This window comes from Melanerpes formicivorus, unplaced genomic scaffold (genome assembly GCF_026170545.1).
Source record: "Melanerpes formicivorus ecotype bairdi unplaced genomic scaffold, bMelFor1.0.p_v2 SCAF_23, whole genome shotgun sequence".
Lineage (NCBI taxonomy): Eukaryota > Metazoa > Chordata > Aves > Piciformes > Picidae > Melanerpes > Melanerpes formicivorus.
This window is the reverse complement of record NW_027142375.1, coordinates 9,048,579-9,071,186: the sequence shown is the minus strand read 5'-3', so window position 1 is coordinate 9,071,186 and position 22,608 is coordinate 9,048,579. Positions and strand designations below refer to the sequence as shown.

Sequence of the window (22,608 nt, the reverse complement as noted above, 5' to 3'; positions counted from 1 at the left end):
GAAACAAGACAAAACCAGTAGGAGAATTGAGAAAGAATATATTACTACTGCCTCCAGAAAGGCATGGTGTCTTACTAGAAATGTACACAAAAAGTGGCAGTTCAGAAAGAAGGAATGGAATTAGGAACAAATATGTGGTGTGTGTCTAAAACCAGTTCAGAGCTCTGCTTGTTCAGATCAAGCCAAGGTTTGAGCTGAGCTGGTACAGTTAACAGCAGTTCAGCAGGATGTTCCTCTGAAACCTAAATCAACCTGCTCAGGGTTTGGAGTTGTTTATATACAATATTCTGTCTTTTCCTGCAGCTAATGCCTGAAGGGTTATGCATACATCATTTTGTCTGGAAAGAGACCAAGTATTAGAGAGGAATATGCTCAGAAGATGGAGAGGAGTGTAGCAGAAGCTTAGTGCAGCTGTATGGAGGACACATATTTAGATGGAATTAAAGCAAGTACATGTTGAATGTTACAGGGAGTCGTGCAGGCTGATAATCATTAGGTTGTGGGGTAGCACCTTGAAAGATGCTGAGAAAGCCTGATTTACTTGGAAGATTGCCTACATGTATATTGAGGCTGTGTTTCTGTGATTCAGCTTTGATAATTAATATTAGAAATATTTTAGACAAAAGAAATCCCTCCCAGTGTTTGCTGCAACAAACTGGAGATACAATACTTACTTAGACAATGGGAGGAAGCAACTTTTTTCTAACCAGAATGGAATTTATATAAATGTTTTGCTTGTGACAGTGATCCAAAGCTCCTTTGGAAATGTAATCCATTTGGAAGTAGTAGTTCCCACACCCATGTAATATGCTGTTTCTACACAACCCTGTTCACCAGCTTGAATATGACCTCCCCCCCACTGTTGCTTTTTTTTCAAGCAAGCCATGATATGGCATGTCCAAATCTATTTGTGAAAGGCAATTACAAATGTCTGTAGCAGGGACAGAAACATGCACTTTTATTATTTCCTGGTAATAATCAGTGCTCCCACAAATCTTTGAGGGAGACAAGCACATTTTCATGCTGAAAGCCAAAGCATACCTAGAAGACTGATTTGGTTTCATTGTTTGTTCTTGTAAGCCATGATTGCTCTTCAAGTTTTGTATGAATGAAACCAGCAGTGTGCTTCATTCTTTCCCCTGAGCTCCACCAAGTTCTTCTCAATGAATGTAACAGGACCAGTATAATTTCACATTCCAGTACAGCACAGCCAAAATAGCATTTTCAGAGATGTGAGCAGTTTGAGGCAGATGTTTTTTGAGCTCATTTAATTGTCAATCCACAGCTTACCTAAGCTTTCTAACAAAGCTTCTTTGCAGCTGCAGACTGTGATTGCCTCACCATTCTACAAAACTTTGCCTGCAAACCTTTTGGTGGAGCACACATGCAAGCCCTGTATGTTGTGTGCACAACATATTAATATTGCTTGTTATAAAAAGAAGCTTGCCAAGCTGTTCTGTTTACCACAGGTGCTTGTAAGGTACAGCTTTCTGATTTTAAAGAAAAATCCATCACTGCTTTTTCACAAGCATCAAAATCCTTCTTTGCACGAGGTACCTGCTGTTACCTGGATGCTATTCCTAACTGGGACTGCGTTAGAATTTCCTCCCACAAACCACAAACACCTTGACATGTACTCCCTTCTGGGAAGACCCTCCACTGCAGCATAGGTGCTGCCACTTGCTTCCTGGCCTGAGTCTGCTCTTCCTCTCTGTTGCCAAAGCCCCTCTCATAATACACTCTCAGTGCAAGGAAACCAGCAAAGTCACCAATCACCTGGAAGCAAAGGGCAGTTAAATGGGCACAGAGAGCTCACTAATATGCCTGAACTGGCCCTGAGTTTTAGTGTTACAAGAAAGTCAGGATTCAGGGGGCAGATGGTGTGCGAGCCTGTGTGTGTGAATGAATGAATGCGATGTAGCAGTCCTCACTGATGCTGTTTTATTGTTGCTGCAGGAGAGCAACACAGTGGTAGCTGGGTACTAATATTTTATTTTATGAATAAGAGCCCTTGAAAACTCCAGCAGTGAACATGGGTTCATTTCTTTTATAGGCAAGAGGGGGTATTATTCCCATGCCAACAGATTTGATTTTCTCGCACATCTGTTTCTGCAACAAAAACCCCACCCACTCTGCGAACATTTAGCTCATAAATTATAGGGTTTGAATTGGGTGTATGTTGCAAAGACTGACTTTTGCACATATGATCTGTGAGAACATTGGGGGAATGCTCATATAACGTTTTTTGTTTTGGTTTTTAGTGTATTTTTTTTTAATGAATAGAGAATATGGTCTCTGAGCGCAGTAATAATGGAGAATATTTTTGTCTTGGTTTTGTAAAAGTTGCCAGGCTCCAATCATTGAGCCTACTGTTATGTACATAACTTTTTAGCTGTGTCTTTCATGCTTTTGGAGCAAAGCCAACCTCCTAACACTTAATCTCAACTTTGTAGGATACTTAATACACTTTACATTTTATCCCCAGAAGGTCCCCGTTATTTAAGGATTCTGCTAACTGCTCAAATGTGCACACCATTAGAGTTCAAAGAGACACCCCGGCCATGCTCGCTAGTTGTTCTTGCAGATTGACCTGGGCTTTCATCTTGCAGTGATGTTTTTGAATAAAGACATTTTCAGGCTTTATTGACAGCTGCTTTCTCACTGGAGGGAAAAGTTCATCTTTTGAAAAGCTTGCAACTGTATTGAGAGCTGTGTTACCAAAGAGGGAGTTTTCAGCAGCCTTTGTGCAGCACAGGCACCACCACCGCTGGCCTGGCCTCCCAGCTGTCAAAGCCTCCAGCTACCCTCTGGATAAGCACCTCAACTCAGCCTGCTGCCCAGCTGCCAAAATCCTCCTTTTAGCCCTCGGAAAAGTCCCCTACTTGATCCCTTTTCTTTCACAGCTGTTGAGACCCTCCATCTAATTCTCAGATAAGTACCCTGACCCAACCTCTGCAGCAGCTGCTGGAAGCCTCTTGCTTAACACTGAATAAGCTCTGGTCCACAGCTCCCAGCCTTCCTAAAGCTTTTAATTCCCAGGTGTCATCCACCTGGCAATTAGTGAGTGCTAGATGGATTATTAGACTGTAAGAAATACACATGTAAATTCTTACTTGTTTATCTGCTTACCACTAATGAACCTCTGTTGCCCTGAAGTAGCTGAGCATTTTATATTTTGATGTCATTATTGTGTTGCTTGATGAGCTTCTCACTGTCTCTTCTGTGGCAGGCAGAAAGCTGAGAATACTCATTCCTTTAATCCACTCCTGTTTTTACACAGCAAACCAGAAAACTCTATTCCTTATGATATCTGGCAGCTTTCCAGCAACAGCCAGTTCATATATGAAAGTTTTAAATAAATTATTGTTCTAGTGTACGCCCTGAGGCTGGAGAAGAAAGAACATCCAGGACTAACAAACCTGATTGTTCTGGCAACATCCCTCAGTCCAAGCTGGCATTTCTGACTTTTTCCTTTTCAAGAAGACAGTGCTGTGTGAGCACTTTGTACAACAATATTCATTTTTTCTAGTCCTATTCGCTATACATACATCAACTGCCTGCCATATCAGAACTAGGTATTATCCCTGCCCTGAACTCCCGTCACCTTGTGTAGATAAAGCAAACAGCCTGTCTGACAGTATGCATTCATTAGTCTGCGTGTTACTCCTCCACTTTATTACCTTCTGGAGAAGGGTGTGACCCAGCCATTGGAATGAAAGCACTTTCCAACTTGGCATTCTTAGGTTCAGAAATGTACCTCTTCACTGCAGTCTGAAATTTCAACTCTACTGCTTACACCGCAGTGATTTTAAATTATAATCACCCAGTGTTGAACTAAGTGATTACTATGCTTGTACCACCATGCTAGCTAAAGCTCCCATAAATTATTATGTGTCTTTTCCTTAGGCAAGTACTGGAAGTCAGTGGAGCCATACTCAGTGCCAGTGGATTGTGCTCTGGCTGAGTCTCAGAAACGAGAGAGAGAGGAGACAGAAACTGTATCTGCTATGGCCTCTCTTTCAGTGGATGTTGAGCAGTGTATCTCTCAGGAAGGCAGCAGGTAAGTGTGTGCAAGTACTGCAGAGAGCAAGGCTTTTGCTGCAGGTGAGATGAAGAGGACATCTAGGCTATGGGTTGTTTCCGAATTATCAGCTAATTGAGGTACCTGACATTGTTCATCCCTGGATTTGAGTTCTCCCGCTTGGCCACTGGAAGTAGCAGCTGTGCTAGCAGTTCTTTTTTTGGTGTGTATAATTCTTTACTAAGGTTTACAATTAGTACAAAACCTTGGTTTCACCCCATGTATAATGTTCTCAACTACATAGAAAGTGCAAGGTCCATATGAGGAAAGCAGACATGATCAAGTGTAATCAACCACGTTCTTCATATTGGCAGCTATTCAAACCTGTTTAAGTTTCTAGGAAGTCATTTAACACAGGATCAGATAAATGTAGTAAGGATGGACTTAAACCATTATTAAATGCTATTAGACAGGCATTAAGAGTTACTTCCCTGGGAGCAATGGAACAGTGCCTGTATTGGAATTAAAGCAATCCTGACCAGGATTAGGGCCAAGATTTTCAGTGTACCGAGATGAAGGTACACCAGCAAGGAAAGAGAACACTGGGTTTTTCCATCTTGTCAGCTGCTTTTCCCCTTAATGAAGATTTCTTTCAATTTCTCAATTTGAGAAAATGATACATTAACTGCTGCTGTGTTTTTAACCAAGTAGAGATGACAAAACCCTGATAGCCACTGAATAGTGTGTCATCTACAAACCAGTGTTTCTTTAAAGAGTTGTTAGGAATCCGAAAAGCCACTGCAGAAGCCCTTGGAGTTCCCAATTTATTTGTTTTAAGAACAAACTTTCCTGGCCTTCACCAGTAGAGAAAGACCCAAAAGGCAGTGGAACCATTCCATTTCCATCACACAGAGAAAACAGGGGAAGGAGGAGGAAAGGATTAAAAAGCCTTATAAGGAGACTCATCAGCTCTCTGTGGGCTGTGGTGCAGAGCTGTATAACAACAGGAGAGAAAGGAGGGAGCTGTGGGTAGCACAGTGGTGGTGGGAGTAGAGCCAGACAGATCCATGGCTTTTACGTCATGACAGCTACTTGTTTGATTCAGTCCTTGCCTCACACATTGGCTCTTTTAGTGAGAACTGAACTGATAGGCATCCATGGGAAGAGTGCAGTGCTAAAGGCAATGGATGTGTTTGGGAATGAGTGTCTCTCACAACAGTGAGTTAACAGACATGGCTCAAAGAGACGTGTGGGAGCAGAGCTAGAGAATAAATTTTGCAGTGTTTGCATAATTACCTTTCCTATTGTAATTATATTTTCGTATACTATAACTCTTGTGCTGGTATTATTGCAAAGGAATCCATAAAAGCTTGGGGAAGAAACCATGGCAAATGGAAGATATATTTTAGATTTGTGAGTGCTCATCACTGCTCAGCCAAGGAATAATGTAAGGTTTGTCATAGAAATTTGTTACAGTTATGAGGCACTTCTGCTAGCCAGGGGCAGAAAGGTGCATTCTCATGTGTGCATAGGCTCTGAAAGACAGAGAATTTCAGTTAAACTGTTGGAGTTTATGCAGTCAAAGAATTCAAAGCTTTAAATTGTCTGAAAATGGATGTGGTTAATTTTGTCTATTTTGACATTGCTCAGAATAACAGAGAACTGCATTCGTTTTGCACCTCTGCTCACTTAAAACTGCTAGTCCTACATCATTTGAGCTAACCAACCCACTGACTAAAGCTGTACTTCACTATTATATTTATTACCTTCTTACTGATCACCTATGACAGCTTCCACCAATTCTGAGAACAATTTCAGGGTGGAGTTGAGAGAAACAGGGGAAAAAAAAAAAAAAAGGGATGTGCTGAAGTGCACACAAGTGGAATGCATGTGGCTGCCAGATTCATTACACTTCATCAGTTCTGGACTCTTAGAGGGACAAATCCGCGGTGATGAATTGTTCTGTGGAAAAATGGCTTCGTTTGAAAGATCTTATGTGGTGCTGCAGAGGTTTTTTCAGCAGCATTAAAAGAGAAAAAAAAAAAAACCACCACCAACAAACAAAACCCCAGCCCTATGCACGCATGCGTTCCTAAGCCTGTTTCCACATTTGCAACCCACAAAGAAATTGCCCAAAGCCAGATTGCCATCAGAGAGCGACAGGACGACGTAAGTGCTGTTCCACTGGGCTAAAATTGAGTGTTAGGTTTTCTGAGGGTTCAGGACATCATTCTCTTTGTTTTCTTCCTGCTGAACGTAAAAGGGGAACATGAAATCAAAAATAGCCACCCTCAAGGTCTGATTTTGAGGGTCCTGTGAGCTGCAGGGAGATCTGAGAGGGCCTGGCTGCATTCTGAGCATGAGTTAAAGTCCAACATGGGATCATAAATCTTGGGGATGATTTGACACTGCACATTCTGGTTTCCTGCCAGTTTAATTTCATTCACTTCACAGAAAGATGGTGTTCACCTCACAGGCACATAGTAACATAAACTGCAGTAATGCAGTGAAGAGTCCAACTTTGCTTTTTAACATTTGTTATGTTTACTGTGATTAAGGACCACATATCTCATGCTTCTTCTCCAGCCCCTTTCCATGGAAAATGACCAGGCTGCAGGAGCATGAGGAGTCATCTGAGCTCTCAAACCCACTTGATAAGTCCACTATAGATGTTCCCCTCCCTCCCCCCATTCAGATGGGGGCCACAATCTGAAGATCTCAATGCAAGCCCTTGTATAGTGTGTTTGTTTTGGAAAGTTGGTTGTGACAGTGTTTCACTGAATTGATGGTAGAGATCAACTTTGGATGGTAAGGATTCCAGATGAAGGAAGAAGCAGCAAAAGTCTCTTTACAGGAAACTCTTGCCAGTTTGTTGGAGGATATACTGGTGTTTGGAGTGAGATGACTCACTTTAAACTCAGATTTTGGGTAAAGCAGCTCTTTTCCTGGCCAACTCATATCTGACTCATTTACCACTGATGAATAAAGGATAAAATGCTTCTGGCTAAGGCCCATCTTAAGTATTTCTCTTTCTTTCTTCTCTTTCTCCTTCTTTTCTTCAAATGACAGTGCTGATTATGTTTTAATTTTATTTTCTCTGGCAAGCTAAATGAAGAAAACTGTGAAAGGCTGCTGCTCTTTTGGTCTTTTATTTTACCAAAGCACAACTCTGCATTTTAAGATCCAGCTGAAACTTGATTATAGACTTAGAAGAGAACAGATACAGTAAAAAGAGTTTGTGGATGGGAAGGAAAACATGCATGATGCTATCACAGATTTAAACACAAATACAATTACAGGAACAAGTATACCCTCTAAAACATTTCTAATAACCATAACTTTTGTGTGTTGATAACTTTTTATTCTCTGTGTGAGATACAGGTTTAGCCAGTTAAAATTTTGCTTTGGCCAGACATCCATTTCAGAAATTGTGCTATGAAAATATTCAGTAGAGTGCTGTGCCTGATACACTGGAGCTTCTGTATGTTTCTTCTTAAAATGGAAAAATAAAAGGGTGTGGATGGAGGCTTCTTGCATTCTACAGCAAATAATGAATCTTCAGAATGACTGTTTATGAGAGTTTGACTTTATGGCCCTCATTCAGCTGAGCACAGGTTTTACTCAAATGGAAATGAAAACAAAGTGTAATTTTAAGATGTCACTCTTAGTATTGCAGAGCTGTGACTTGCAGTTTCAGTCACACTGCATTGTGTTACATACATTATACAATGTACTAGGGCAACTGTTTGGATCATGGGGCACAGCTAGCCACCATGAAGGGCTACTTGCTGTGTTTGTCTGTCAACTCATAAAGCTTCATTTAGCATTTCACTGTTTGAGTATCTATCTCAGCTCTGCAGAGTAGCCTGCAGCCAGATGCCATAGCCAGGCTCAGGAGCTGAAGAACAGCTTCCCCTGTTCAGGCCTTTTCTTGCCCACCTTCCCCTCATTCCCCAGTTGTAGGTGCACAGGGAAGAGGACCAGAAGCAGAGGAGTTTGAGAGCCAGACTTGCCTGGTGAATCGTTTGATCTCAAGAGCTGTAACTGACCATCCTGTGTAAAGGTTCCAGGATACCTACCCAAGTATAAACTTTTCAAAGATTTTTTGTTTAACCCACTTACAATTTTGACACTCAGGTAGTGAATCCCACAGCCTCATCAGGCATTACACTTCTTTTTCTTTGCTTTAAATTTACTAATTGATAAATTCACTGGGGAGCCCCTAGTTTTGCATTGTGAGAAACAAAAGCAAATCTTTTCTTACTCATAGCCTCTGCCCCATTTCTGGTTTTAAAGTCTTCATCTGTCTTAAGGCTCTGCATTCCTCTTGGTATGAAAATAATTTCTTACCTCTGATGAATCTTGTTCTGCTCTTTGTCTGCTGTACATTTCTTTGAGATGGAGTAAAAATTGCATGCAGGACTCCAGGTGCTGGGCACATTGTGGATTTACACAGTAGTTTCATGTCAGGGATTTTTTTCTTGTCTGTTCTCTCTATTCTTCCACAATTAACTCAAAACTCTCAGTTGTAGCCATCACTGTGTAAAACCAGTTAAAGCTGTCCTCCCTCCTATTCTGTGTACTGTGTGTTAGTTTGTATTTGTTTACCTACTTTTCCACCTGGATATGGTGTGGTGGGCTTTAGAATTGACTCATATCAGGAATCTGGCATCATGCACAAACATTTCTAGCTAGATTAGTAGTCTGCCAAGTCTTATTGAGACTGTAGGAAGGCCATTGAGGTGCTGGAGTGTGTCCAGAAGGGCAGTAAGGGCTTGTGAAGGGCCTGGAGCACATGACCTGCAAGGAATGTCTGAGGGAGCTGGGGTTGTAGTGTAGAGAAGAGGAGACTGAGGAGAGACCTCATTGCACTCTACAATTACCTGAAGGGAGATTGGAGCAAGGAGGGGCCAGCCCTTCTCCTTGATGACAAGCAACAGCACTAGAGGAAATGGTTTCAAGCTGTGCCAGGGGAGGTTCAGGCTGGATGTTAGGAAATATTTCTTCACTGAAAGGGTTATCAAACATTGGAATGATCTGCCCAGGGCAGTGGTGGAGTCACCATCCCTGGGGGTGTTAAAGCAGCGTGTGGACCTGGCACTTAGGGACATGGTTGAGTGTTGACCCTTCAGTGCTGGGTTGAAGGTTGGACTGGGTGATGCTTGGAGTGTCCTCCAAGCAGATGTATTCTGTTAATCTGTGAGATGATCTATAGAGTCCCTCCATGGTGAAAATTCACTGGTATTATTTATTTCCTACTTTTGATGGATTGTTAATTTATGGGATAATTTGCTCTCACAACCTAGATTCCCCAAAGCACTCAGATACAATTGTTGGGAGTCTTTGAACAGCTTATACCTTGATCCTTCTTCCTTCCTTCCACAAACTTCTAATGAATGTATAAGGCTTTCTATTTCTGTTAGTGTTAAGGCATAAACCTTACCTAAATTACTATTACCTAAATGCCTACTAATGTTATCCCTGGCTGTAGTTGCTTTCAATTTCCCCATGCAGACTCGGTGTATCTCCTGTAGTTTCCAAAAGCGGGATTGCACTTCTTACCTTCTCTGTGTCTTACATGGATGCTGAGTTAAGCAGTAGAATATGCTCAACAATTATCTCTCTAGGAACATCCTAATTGCATTCCCCCTAGAACTCAGTGGATAAATAGCATCTGCTTTTAGCAGTTTGGCAATGTCTAATAAATCAGTTTGTTCTAGTGTTGATACAGTTTAAGGCAGTTCATCTGCAAATAATAAAACCTTCCTGATGCTTCTCTAGTGAGCACAGATATAAATAGTTCATTTTGCCTTTGTGGTCTACCTTCCTTGATGCTCCTTTTATGCTTTGATCTTTTCTTCTGATACATTTTGAAAGATCTTTTTGTTAATAGCTTTTGTGCCTTAAACACATTGCTCTTCAGAATTTCCTTTGGCCTGCATCACTGAGGGTTTGCATTTCACTTGTCAGAGTTTATAGTTGATTTAATTTGCCTAATTTGGACATTATTTCCTTTTTTGAGTATATATGTGTAGTTACCTTACTCAGCTATAAAACTGTGATGGCATTTACTTTTAGTTCCATACAAAGTCCATTTTTACAAGGATATACACTTACTCAGGATCTCTTATATGATGTCTTTAGACACTCTTTGAATCATCTCCATGGTACAGAAATGTACCTCTTTTTTTTTTCCCCGGCTCTTTGCTACCAGAGGATCACTTTTCAATTGCGGTGATCTTCCCTGAGACAGCTGAGTTAAATTAGGAGCAGATTATGGCATAAAACCATGCCAGAAAAATCTATCTTTTGTTCAGCAGTTTCTGAGACTTGGAAACATACCTTGAATTTTTATTTTTATGTGTGTGATGATGTAGCTATGAGGAATCTCTGTATTTCTAACTTAAAAAAATAAGGTAAGAGAAACATTTACTTTTTTAGATGATGTATCGAGTTTATCCATATTCTTAAACATTAATTACTTTTCTTAAGTGCAGAGCTGAACTATTTAAAAAATAGTCTCAGAAATATTATGGTTGCCATTTATTCTCAACTGCCACAGAGCGACACTCAAGGCATCACAGGTTCACACATTTTATCCATATGGTAGGATTTTTATCTCATCTGTTTCTTTTGGGTTTAAGGTTTAAACTGAACCATTTTGTTTAGCATTAACTGCAAAAAGACTGCTTCATTGTATGAATTGCATGTGTAGAGAGCTATAGGTGAGCACTCTCTCCAGCACTCCAAAATAAACAGCGGGAGTGCAAGGGGCTCTTCACCTAGGAACCTGCAGTTTGAATAAGCCGCAGTGAAGCCTTAATGAAAAATCACAGTTGTGGTTCTACAATCATTACAGTCCCAATCAGTGTCTTTCTGAATCTGTTGACCACATGAAATCAGTTTGGGTGAGACCTGAGCTCACAGCTGCATCTCTGAGGAACCAGTCAGAGCATACAATAAGGATGGGAAGTTTTTTCCCATTTTATGTTTTCGTGCCAACTTCTTGTCACCCACAGGAAGACTGGCTCAACTGATGTAACTAGCAGTGACATAACTGAAGTAACATAAATTTGGTCTGTCAGACTAGACTCTGCCCCCTCTATTTATTTGGTGGGGTTTTTTTAAAGAACATCTGATTTCAGCAGAATAGGTATATGTTGGTTCACCGCTTAGTGTTCTGTGTTTTCCTCTCTGTAATAAAGGCCCTACAATACTACTGGCTCTCACACAGAACTCTGGCCTAAGCCATTTTCTCATAAAAGTGTATATTTTTAATGATAAGCCATTGGATAGATCCAGTGACTTCTCAGACTCTAATAAAATTAAGCTAAAGCAAACACGTCTTGGAAAGGGGATTGGAGAAGGCTGTGAGAGCACCCACACTTGAGAGACAACAGCTGGATTCACCAGGGGACCCTACCCTCCTCTCTTGGAACCTGCATGTACAAATTTCTATTGTTCTATTAGGCTCTGGCTGATGCAGAACATTGGCATATTATTCAAACATATTGGGTTATATTATATTATAATATAACACTCAGGGTCTATTCTGGCACTCATAAGTACCCTTGTCACAGAAAAATTTCCCCAGACTAAAATCCTGAATAAGATCATCTCTCACTTGTACTATGGTCATGAGTATGTCAGTCCCAGAAGCCAAATACATGCGAACAGCCAGCCACACATACTGTTTCCCTACATCCTTGTAAATAACCCAAACCCCCACTTTCACTTCCAGAGTTTTTCCAGAGCTTCACTCCTTCCTGCTTTGCCAATCTTCTACTGAAACCTACTGTCCATTATGTCTTCCCATTCTCATTACTCACAGCAGAACCTTTAAACTGAACTGTTATCTGCTTCCAAATTATCCTCTTTCCCAGACCCATAAGATCTTGGATGTTTAACAAGGGCTTACTTCAGTTTTGCATTATGCCAGAGGAAATGCAGATCTTCCAAAGGCAGTTGGAGAAAGTGGAAGGTTGCTGTGCTCCATCCCACCCTGGCTGCCATTGTATGGTCTCTCCCACAAGCCAGAATAATGCAAGAGGGGAAAAAGAGGGAATGCAAAAGGGCATCACCTCACCCCCTCAAGAGCAAGGGATCTGCAGTGGTTACGGTACATAGGAAACATTCTCCACTGTATGGTGAGGAACAAAAGATTTGAGATCTATAGATTAACAATCTTTTAGGGTCAATAACTCTCTGGAAAGTGATTAATCTGAAAACCATCTTCTTTTTAATGTACCATTCATCTGACATTTTTCAGCATACTAGCCATGGCCATTCCATTTATACCTGCATAAAATCATTTAAAGTCATACTGCTGAATTCTTCATATGAAAAGACTTTAATAAACTCCAGATTCATTTAAAATTCTCTGGCTTCCGTGCTGAATAAACTACTAAAGCCCATGCAAGCCCCTATTAATCATTATTTTTTTTTGTCATGGGATCTCATGAGTTTGTACTTTCTGAGGGACGTGTTGCTGAAGCCAGTCATTATACTAGCTTACAAGATTTAACTGGTAAACTTGTCTTTCATTTGTTAATTTGCATTTACATTTTACTCTCATTTCAAAACTGTTTGAAGTGGCTATTTTTGAGGAGGTCTTAAGCTTGTTTGTCATACGATCTTCTGGCAGACCGAGGTGAAAAATGGTTTATGTTCAAATTCTTATGCCCTTCAATAAAGAGGTCTCACCATGATCTCCAAAGTTTCCCATTTTGTAATTTCCAACATAATCCTCAGGTACAGTAGCTTGTCAGATACAAGGAATTATGACACTTCATGCCATCTCATCATACGCCCCCTCTATTCTCTTACGAGTTGTTTCAAGCTCATTTTGCCTAAGATTAAAATTTCCTGGAGCTTTTCAAACAAAAGATGCAGATATAATCTGATTTAATGCTACTAATAGATACCTTCTCTATGACAGTGATCTGCTGTTTGAGTTTGTAATTTGGTCTCAGTAGTTGCAGGCAGGCAGGCAAGCAATGCATTTATGAAAGCACAGAATCAATGATCAGACAACTGAAGGAGAACCCCAGAACAAACACTGCAAACTGCTTGGCTACCAGGGAACTATTTTGCTTTACTAGTATGGGCCCATTTAACAAAATAAGTGCATGTATTTTTAGTTGCAAAAGCTTGTAAAATAAAAATATCACAGCTATTTTTCCATGAAATTATTTGACTCTGTTGACAGAAAGCATGTACATTTCTGGACAAAAAGTTATAAAATATTCTGACATATTTTAATATAAACAGGAACATTTTCAGTGATTGCTTGGATCTAAAATGTTTTTCCACTTGACATTTGTTTATACTTCCTAGGAAAGAAACTCTATTTATGGATAACTGAATAACACAAATAAACATCAGAGAGAGCTGAAAAATCAGCTTTGATTATGCATGAAAATCTACAATGTCATTGTGTACTCGTGTGCCGTATTCTGATTGCCTGTTTATTTTTACAGAGCTGCTGGCGAGCCCATGGAAGAAGAGCCAGCCTTGTGAAGTGCCAAGTCCTCCCTGATATTTCCTGTGGGTGACATCATTGTGTATCCCCCCCAAAGCACCCTCAGACATGTCTTGTCTGCTGCTTGGGTGGCACGGATCAGATGGAACATAAACACTGGGCACAAAACTCTGAATAGCAGCTTCACTTGTCCTTTGGATGGACTTGAAAGAGCCCTAAAGATTCCTTAAGTGTAACCGCCACAATTCTAGAGTTACAGTAAAATGGACTTGGGAGAAAGAGCCTAGAGCATGCTTTTTATATGCTGTTTGACCCACTCACCAACATAAATTGTGAAACTGAGTATTACAGAACTCTGCGTGATAGCTTAGAGATACGAGAAGTGCAACAGACAGCAAAATGCTTGGTAAACTCCCACGAATCATTTTCTGACACTTTTTACTGGGTAATTTTTATCATACTGTGTGAAATTGTTAATAGAATTTGTTTTCTTTGCTCTGTGTAACGAGAAAAGTACACAACCCACCTTTGTTTTATGTGCCATTTTTTAACTCCCTGTAATGAGTTCTTAGCTGAATAAGTGAAAGGTGTGTAAAATACGAAGAAGGATTTTAGCTAAAGGGAAAGCACTTCTTATTGTACTATAAATACCCCGAAGTACTGTGTTTGATGGTGCTTTATTTTATTTTCCCTTTTCCTGGCCATCCCTCCTCATTTCGCGTAATCTTTTCTATCATAAAACCACATTCATGGTTCTCTGAAACAAGCGATCTCCTGCCTTTAAAAAACACAAGTGCTGTACCCTCCGTAGTTGACAGTAGCTTTCACCATATGTGCAGCAGAGATCAAGCAGTCTCTGAAAAATGGATGGCTTTTCAAACGTGTTTTTAGTTTGTTCTGAAATGTTTCTGTGTCCTGCCTCTGAGAGCAGCGATCTTCAGTAACTGCGTGCAGCTTGTTTGAAGCTCAGGTGTTTCTGTGGAGGTTGTGCTGGGGGTGTTTTTTACAGGTCGTCATGTGAATATGAACTGATTCTTTTATGTAGTCCTGCACCAAGAGAACTGATGTTGCTTCAAAAGCTTCAAAGGGTTTAGGCTTTATTTTAGATCCCACAAGTGCAGCAAGATCTCCCTGCAATGTGACTTTAGCTGTTTAATTCCATGTTTGAGAGCGTATCTTAGAGTTGTGCCTTTAGCTGATAATGAACGCTTAAACTGTTACACGTGTTGCCTTACCGTCAGAGAAAGAGATAGGGCATGTATGTAGGACTGCTTCAAATGCACAAAACTCTGCTACAGCAACTTTTATTTTGTTTACAACTTTCTCACCTAATGAACCCTGGGAGATACCTTGAAGTATTCAGCTTGCGGTATTTGATAGCTCGCTCAGCTTTTAAAAGCAAGTGAAGTTCATTTTTATATATTTTCCAAACTCAAAAGATATATTAAAGCCATAAGTGAAGACTGTCATGCTTTTTATTCTGAAATCTGAAAGGAACCTTAATTAAAACAAGATTTTGGGGAAGGCCATGATATGAAAGATATGGAACAATATGGTTTCAGTTATAGGCAGACTCAAACCTGTAAATCAAAGATGAAAGATTTCACTCAAATAGAATTATATAATTCTCTTTTGTTATGCAGTCAGACTATATCTTTCATGCATTTGGGTTTGTTTACGATTAGTATTTTAATTTTAAAGACTTTTATTACTTACACAAAAGCTCTCTGCTACAAGTTAGAAATCTGAGGCATGCTTTGAAAAGGGAAATCTAAGAAAAGAATGTCATTTCCTATAATGCGAAGCAAACTTTTATTCTGAAAGGCTTACTCTTAAATAGCTGTATGCCCCTCAGAAAGTAAAATAAAATTCTCCCCCCAGCCTCCAACCCCATTTACAAGCCAAGCTCGTGCTCATTTTAGTAATTCAAAGAGTCCCAGCAGGCTAAATTAAGTCCCGGTGTAATCCACCTTGCCCGACTTTGGGCCGTTCTGAAGGGGTTGCTCACAAGACCAAAGCAATCAGGAGTTCATCCTGCGTTTTCGGCAGACTTGTGATGGCAGTCGTACTTGCCATTGACTGCGATCTTCTTGTGGTCATCAAAGAAATTTCCCCTCAAGGAAACCCAAGGACCCCAGCTGATGAGTTGGGTAATTTGTAGTGCTCTTCACATTTTGAAATAATGGCTGCAAAATTTTAATTGGCTGTACAGTAAGATCACTTTAAAACTAGCCCCACAAATGCAAAGTCTGCTTGTGTCTTTAGCCTGTGTGAAATTGGATATGAACCACAGCCTGAAATATGACTTACAAATTTCCCAATTAAAATCTATATCCTGGAGATCAGCTAAAGCTGTCCTTTGTAGCTGGAAATGCTTTTAAAATGCCAGAAAAATTTGAATTAAACCACATTATAAACTCACACTTATGCATTTGTGCAGGCATACTCCCACACAGACCTCTAGACATGCTATTGGTTAGAGTTAAGATCATTTGGATAAGCAAATGTGCAAATAAACTGCACACAGATTGTGTCCAGAACTCTGCTCTCACTGAAGTCAATAGCAAAATCCTCTTTGATTTCAATAGGAGATGGATCAGGCCCTGCTCTCTCTCTTTGTTTTCCCTTTAAGTCCAGAACACCATTACTTTTTGATTATGTCATTACAAGGCATCGTAGAGCCCTCTGGGAAATGATTGAGGCTTATGGTGAGTATCAACACTTCCTTCAAAGCAGACCTGGGCTTTCTGAGAGGGCAGTTTCACTTGCTGCTGTTTTCTTCTCACAGTATTTTTTATTATCACCAATAGCTCCCTGTGGATTACAGTTAAAATATCTCCCAGCAGTTTTAGACATACTTCCAGAGAAATATTCACATAGACACTCTTTAAAATGCCCAGTTGTAGCTGGATTCAACAGCAAATTCCAAGAATTTCAGAAAGATGCAGGGATTGCATGTTTCTCCTTTTCTAGTATCAAAAATCAGTGGTTTAGGAGCTGTTTTGGAAAAGATGTCACAGTCTCAGGTCTCCCATGGACCTCATCTTAGGTTAGGGAGATTGACAGCTCTGAAAATTAAGTCCCAGATATTTCAAGCTGACTGCCAAAATATCTACATCTGAGCTTAAATTACTTTTAGAAATGAGATGAGTTGCATAAACGAGATAGGTTAAATGATGGATTTCTCTGCATGTGCGTCCTCAAAGCTAGGGTGATCCTCTGCCTGGTGTTAGTGGCACAAGGGCTGCAGGCTCCTGGGGGGATGTCCCACAGCACCACTGCCCCAGCTGCCACTTCCACTACCAGCACATCTTCGCCTCACAGGGAAGCATGCAGAAATTTGCACTCTGCCTCTGATCAAAGTGTCATCAAGCCACCAACCTCTGGGATGAAAGATGCCTCAGCAGCAAGTACCACTGGTATGCTTGCTCCAGTTCATAGCCTTCCCTAGTGTTAAGGACTAAATATTAAACTCAGTAGGACTTCTCTTGTATTCTGGTATTTTTCTTGTATTCTTAGGTCCTTAAATCCATAGTAACAACTGAAATCTGTAAACAACTATGACTCAGGATATCAAGAAAAGAATAATTTTTGTCTAGCTTAGTGATTTTAGCTGAGGCCGGAGTGGGAACAATGATGATCATAGATCTCAGGATTGCTAAAACCTGAGTGTCTTGCACTTCGTTCTTGGAATCTATGTGCAGGAATTCTGTGTGTGCTCATTTGGTTTTAATATAATCTGCAGCAATGAAGTGCTTGATTATGTGATCCTTTTCCAGGCAAAATTCCTAGCAAGTAATAAAAGTCCATGGGAATTTTGCCAGCGTAAAGATGACAGAATTAGTCCCTATTTTAATTATGTTCCTTCCTAATTTTACTTTCAGTGAAAATTAAGTAACTAATTCCAGGCAAGTGAAGCTGAGGAGAATAAAATCAGTAAGCTATCTTAAATAAACATCATGAAAAGAAAATATAAACAGCTGTTATGCAGCAGAAGATGGAGATTTCTTTATTTTGCAAAAAATTCAACAGCATGCTGCCAGTGGAATGAAAGTGGCAAAATTAATCCCTCTCTGGTGCGTGTGGTATTTGAGTTGGTGTCTTATCTAAGTGTGGCCTTCCTAAAAAGCTGAGAGTCATAACTGAAGATGAAATATTAGGAAGGTTTTGCTGCAGCCAACACCAGAGAACAAGAATGTAGAGACTGACTAATTTGTGTAGACAGACAGAAGGACACTCTCGGGGCAATGTGTCTGGGACAAAGAATTAGAGGGTGCTTTTACAAAGGCACTGATGGCTGTGAGGCAACTAACTTCTCTTAGCTTGCAGGGGCAAGGAGGTGGCCAGTGAGCATCTATGCACTGAGAAATGTCCCCTCTGACCCACAAGCATACCCACACACATGCAGTTGTTATGTCCTAAGCAGCAGCAGCAGCCAGGTTTGGTGTCCTGATGTGTATGCCATGCATTTGTCCTAGAAGCTACCAGCCCCCAGCAAACACTTCATAACATGATTGATAGGGAAGATATTATTTTTTTCTCCCAGTAGTGGCCTTCCCAGCAGTGTAGCAGTGCAGAGTTGTTTTAAAAGGTCACAATGGAGCTTTGTGAACCATTGTGCTTTCTTTTTTTTTGTTTTGCTTTGTTTTTATTTTTACAGACTCCATATGGAAGTAAAACAAAATAGGTTGGGCAGGGGATGAGAGGGGACTTGCTGGGAATGAATTTCTCTTATATGAAGCTTCTTCTACCTGCATTTCAAGCTGGATTCGGAGGAGTTCACCATTATTGTTTGAACTTTGACACTTGCTGTGGTTTATTTTACCTATAATTGAATTCACCCTTGCACGTATAAACCCACCAAAAATAAAATCTCTCTTTTTAAACAGATGCTCCTGCCCTTGGTGTGGGAATGAGAGTAGCTTATCTTTATCACTTCTAGCAGCAATTAAATGCTTCATTTTTGTGACAGATCCAAACTGGAGTAGTATTTTATGAGTACTATTTAGCTGGCTGGCTGATGATTGTTAAAAAAAGAAATTGTGAAACTTGCATTCCTGTGTAACCTCAAAAGGGACCCATTTTGATTTTAACAATGTAATATTTTCACTTGATCCAAAAGGTTTTTGTCCCATGACATCTTGTTACTAGCTCAGTTTTAGTCTCTAGCAAAGACTAAAAAGGACATTCCAGCAACTATTAATTTTATCTCATCTGCACAATCCTTCATCCTGCTCTAAGGCCATGCTCTGTGGTTCAGCGTATTAGAATAGTTTACAGCAAAATATAAATGGTTCTGTGCCATCCAAGATACTACTATTTGTATGTTAATTGGCACACTGTGAGCTGGGCTGTAATTTATAAGGGAGACATGCTTCTGCTTAGATGACCTAAGGCAAGTGACACATGAATCCAGGGGCACTGGTAGTGAGAGTGATTCTGTGCTAAGATCTCTGCACATTGTCCACATTTTGATGGCACTTCTGCCTGGCTAGAGGCGTGTTTGCAATAGCGGAGCCATAGGATGCCCTGGTTTAAAAGGCCTCTGCAATCCTTTCTCTGACAGGCTTTGTCAGCCACACACCAATTGTGAAAAAAGCACAGATACAGAGCAGAATTTGGCCACACGTCCCTGTTTCTGATATGAAGTGCCAGTTCTGCTTCTAGAAAACGCTGTCCAGAAGGCCACTGACAGCAGTGGACTTTTTCTATTGACTTCAGAGGGCTTCAGGAGGATGTACAAATTGTGCGTTATGGGAACAGGTTCATGCTCCTCACGTCTCTTGCTGCTTAGTTTACTGCTACTTTACATTTCTTGATTGGCTAACTATTCCAAGTTATGCAGTAGGAAAGCATAAAGCAATACCTAGTGAAGTCATAATCAAAGCTTTCAAAGCAAACACATCGCTGTGGGTTTTTACAACACTGACTTTTTGGTCTTGAGATGCGCAGCTGAAATGTCTATTTATTTTTTTCCTTGGGAAATTGACGTTGCTGTTTCTATGATAAAAAACAGTCCTATTGCTCAGAATACTAGAAGTATATCTGTAATTTGTCTCCCCAGGCAGATCAGAGTCTAAGGGATTAAAAAGCACCAGTGGCCAAAATTTTTAAAGGTGGACAGTAATATTTCCATAAAAGTAAAAGGAACCTGTGGATTATTGTTATTATTCCTGATACATTTTTGTATCTGAATCCATCCAATGAGTAGCGTTAAGTAATATTGTGCTCCACAACTTTGTTGACTATAGGTATATGAGCATTGGATTGGCGTGAAATAGTCTTCAGCCGAGTTGTTAAAATCCCTTTTGTTTTGTGTTTTGTATAATTCTTTGGCTATAGTCTTGTCCCAGTGTGAATAAAAGCTATTTGAAGTAAGCCTGTTTGATACTCTGAGCATTCTTTTTGCCTGTTGGCTTGGTTTGGTTTTCAATCAAAAGCTTTGAACGTGCCACCCTGCTTGGACTGTAGGAATCTGACTGTTAAAATATAAAGAGGGGAGCATGGTGAAGCTGGAGTGCATAAAAAAGGGAACCACAAATGTTAATGTAAAAGTAATGTTACATAGCGGGCTAAATACGCACACAAAGCAGAGCGTTGCAGAGCTCCGGCTTTAACACCAAGCTCATATTCTATAGTTCCTTTGGCTCATTGTCCTGAGGCGTTGCAGAACACATAATTCTCCTCCCAGTGAAACAATTTAACTAGTACATGCGCTGTTTTGAAAGCTGTAAGGCCCCTGCTTTGTGGGAGGTGGCGAATATCCAGCACACTGCAGCAATACCCCGAGCCGCTGCTGCTGTAAAACTCGGAGCTGTTACGCTGACACAACAGACCTGTTCTGAGCAAGGCACCCTGCAAATGCAGCGCAGTAAGGAAGGATTGGGTTTGCTGCCAGCACACTTTGATCACTTGCACATCGTCAAAAATCGCTCGCAGATTGAAATTGCTCCTGTGTGGAGCTTTGTACACCTAAAAACCGAAGGGGCAAGGAGGGTATCTGGGAAGTACAGGCGCTCGATTTGCATGTGCAAATCCCTACATCCTGGCACCTATCCAGAGCTGCTCCAGAGAGGGACTAAACCCAAAGTTATTCAAAACAATGTCCTGTAATTTTTAGCTTTATTTCATTCTCCAGAACAGCACATCTTTTTTCTTTTCTGGGGAAGAGTACCCCAGGCCCAGAAATGCGTAGCTCCATTCCAATCAATAAAATATTGTTTGAAAACTTGGATGTGTAACATGTAATTTCCTTGGCATATTTCAAAGAAGTTCTATGCCCAGAGGAGCTTAATCTATCTAGTCTACTTCTCTGCTTTGCTTGTTTCCTGTGATTCCATTGTGATAAATTGCAAAGCCCTGTGATAAATTGCATTCATCATGTCTTTCTGGCTTCCTCACCTGCATTTTGTACATTAAACTCTCTCTCTTGGGACTACTTCTAACATTCCAACCTTGTGAGTGGTTCCAGCTAGACACCATTGCTGCTTTAAAATCAACCTGCCACAGAAATGACCCTGCCTTTGAGAAGTGAAGTGGGTTTTTTGGAAACCTTCAGGCTAACAATGCTTCTAGGAATCTCCTGTAGGTGGGTGGGAGTGAATTCTTCCAGATTCCTTCTCTCGTGCTTTTTCACTGCTTCCCCTGGAGACCTCCTCCCCAGGAAAAATCATTCTTTCCACCCACTGGCAGCTCTGAAAGGACTTGCAAGAGCTGGATGGCTCCTTGTCAGGAAGGGTATATAGTGAGATAAAAGCTGAGTGAATATGCATTGAGCCATGGCTCTTCTTCCTTAGTTCTGCCCCTTTTCTCTGTCAAAAGTGAGAAGGATAATGTTAGAATGATGTGTTTGGCATGTTATTGAGATAATTTTTATTTTTTTTAAACAAAGAAGGGCTTTACTTTTCCCTTTTATATCACATTGGCCAAGGTACAGTTATTTATTCATATGAATTGGAAAATAGAGTTTCAGGATTCTTGCTACATCCTTTCCTGGGCTTGCTTGTCAAAGAGAGCAGGTCCAGTGCAAAAATAAGTTTGTACTTTACTAGAAGCTAAGGAAGGGCATGGACCCAGGAATTTATGCAAACTAGTTTATTTACTGCTCTTAGACTATGCTGCTTCAGGCTGAACTCCTCTGCCCATGTATCACTAAAAAATACCCAGCCTTTTATGAATGCCACGTTACTGTCTGCATGGATGATTTATATCCATAGCGCTGGTGAGATCCCAAGTTACCTCTTTTGAGTTATATTTTTCATACTAGCCACATCATTTCACAGCATACAGATCATTATAAATATGCATAAATATCTGAGGGGTGAGTGTCAAGATGAAGGTGCCAGACTCTTTTTGATGGTGCCCAGTGGTAGGACAGGGAACAATGGAGAAAAGCTAGAACACAGGAAGTTCCATCTCAACATGAGGATACACTTCTTTGCAGTGAGGGTGATGGAGCACTGAAACAGGCTGCCCAGAGATATTGTGGAGTCTCCTTCTCCAGAGACTTTCAAAACTTGCCTGGATGAATTCCTGTGTGGCCTGCCCTAGGTGATCCTGCTTTGGCAGGGGGCATTGGACTCGATAATCTCTGAAGGTCCCTTCCAACCTGAACATTCTCTGATTCTAGCATTTGAATGCATTATTCTTTAACTGCCCAATTTTATTTTAGCCTGTGCTAAAGTTATGAAGTATTATCAAATCAAAATATCAATGAGCCAGTCAATCAATCAAGTTAACAACCTGTATTACAAATATTTATGTTCCCCCATACCAGTACAGGTTCACTTTCCCTATTCATAGTACCTCGATCTTAGCAGAGGCAGAGGCCCAGCCAGGCTACATGGAATTCTACCAGACTCTACAGAGTAACCAACTTTATGATCATAACTGGGATACTTTGTAATGATTTCTTCTCAACCTCTCTTTCCTTTTGTTCCCAAATTTTTCTTCTCTAACTTTGCCTATGTCAGGCAGAACAACTAGCAAAGGTCCAAAGTTTTTCTCACTATTTTAGATAAATCCAGACATGAGAATATTACTCCTTTTTGGGAACATCTATAGTTAAACTATCACAGAGTCTATAATTAACCCAGTCATATTATAT

At 40.5% G+C, this 22,608-nt stretch overlaps 1 protein-coding gene across 1 annotated transcript in view; it reads left to right on the top strand.

Moving 5' to 3' along the window:
* Nucleotides 1-19,868, top strand: part of HDAC9 (histone deacetylase 9) — a 546,793-nt gene extending 526,925 nt beyond the window's left edge. The window contains exons 26-27 of the mRNA XM_068152479.1: nucleotides 3,907-4,060; nucleotides 13,501-19,868. Of these exons, the coding sequence (XP_068008580.1) occupies nucleotides 3,907-4,060; nucleotides 13,501-13,540 (194 nt within the window). The 3' untranslated portion in view covers nucleotides 13,541-19,868. The remainder of the gene's footprint in view (nucleotides 1-3,906; nucleotides 4,061-13,500) is intronic.
* Nucleotides 19,869-22,608: the final 2,740 nt, after the last annotated feature.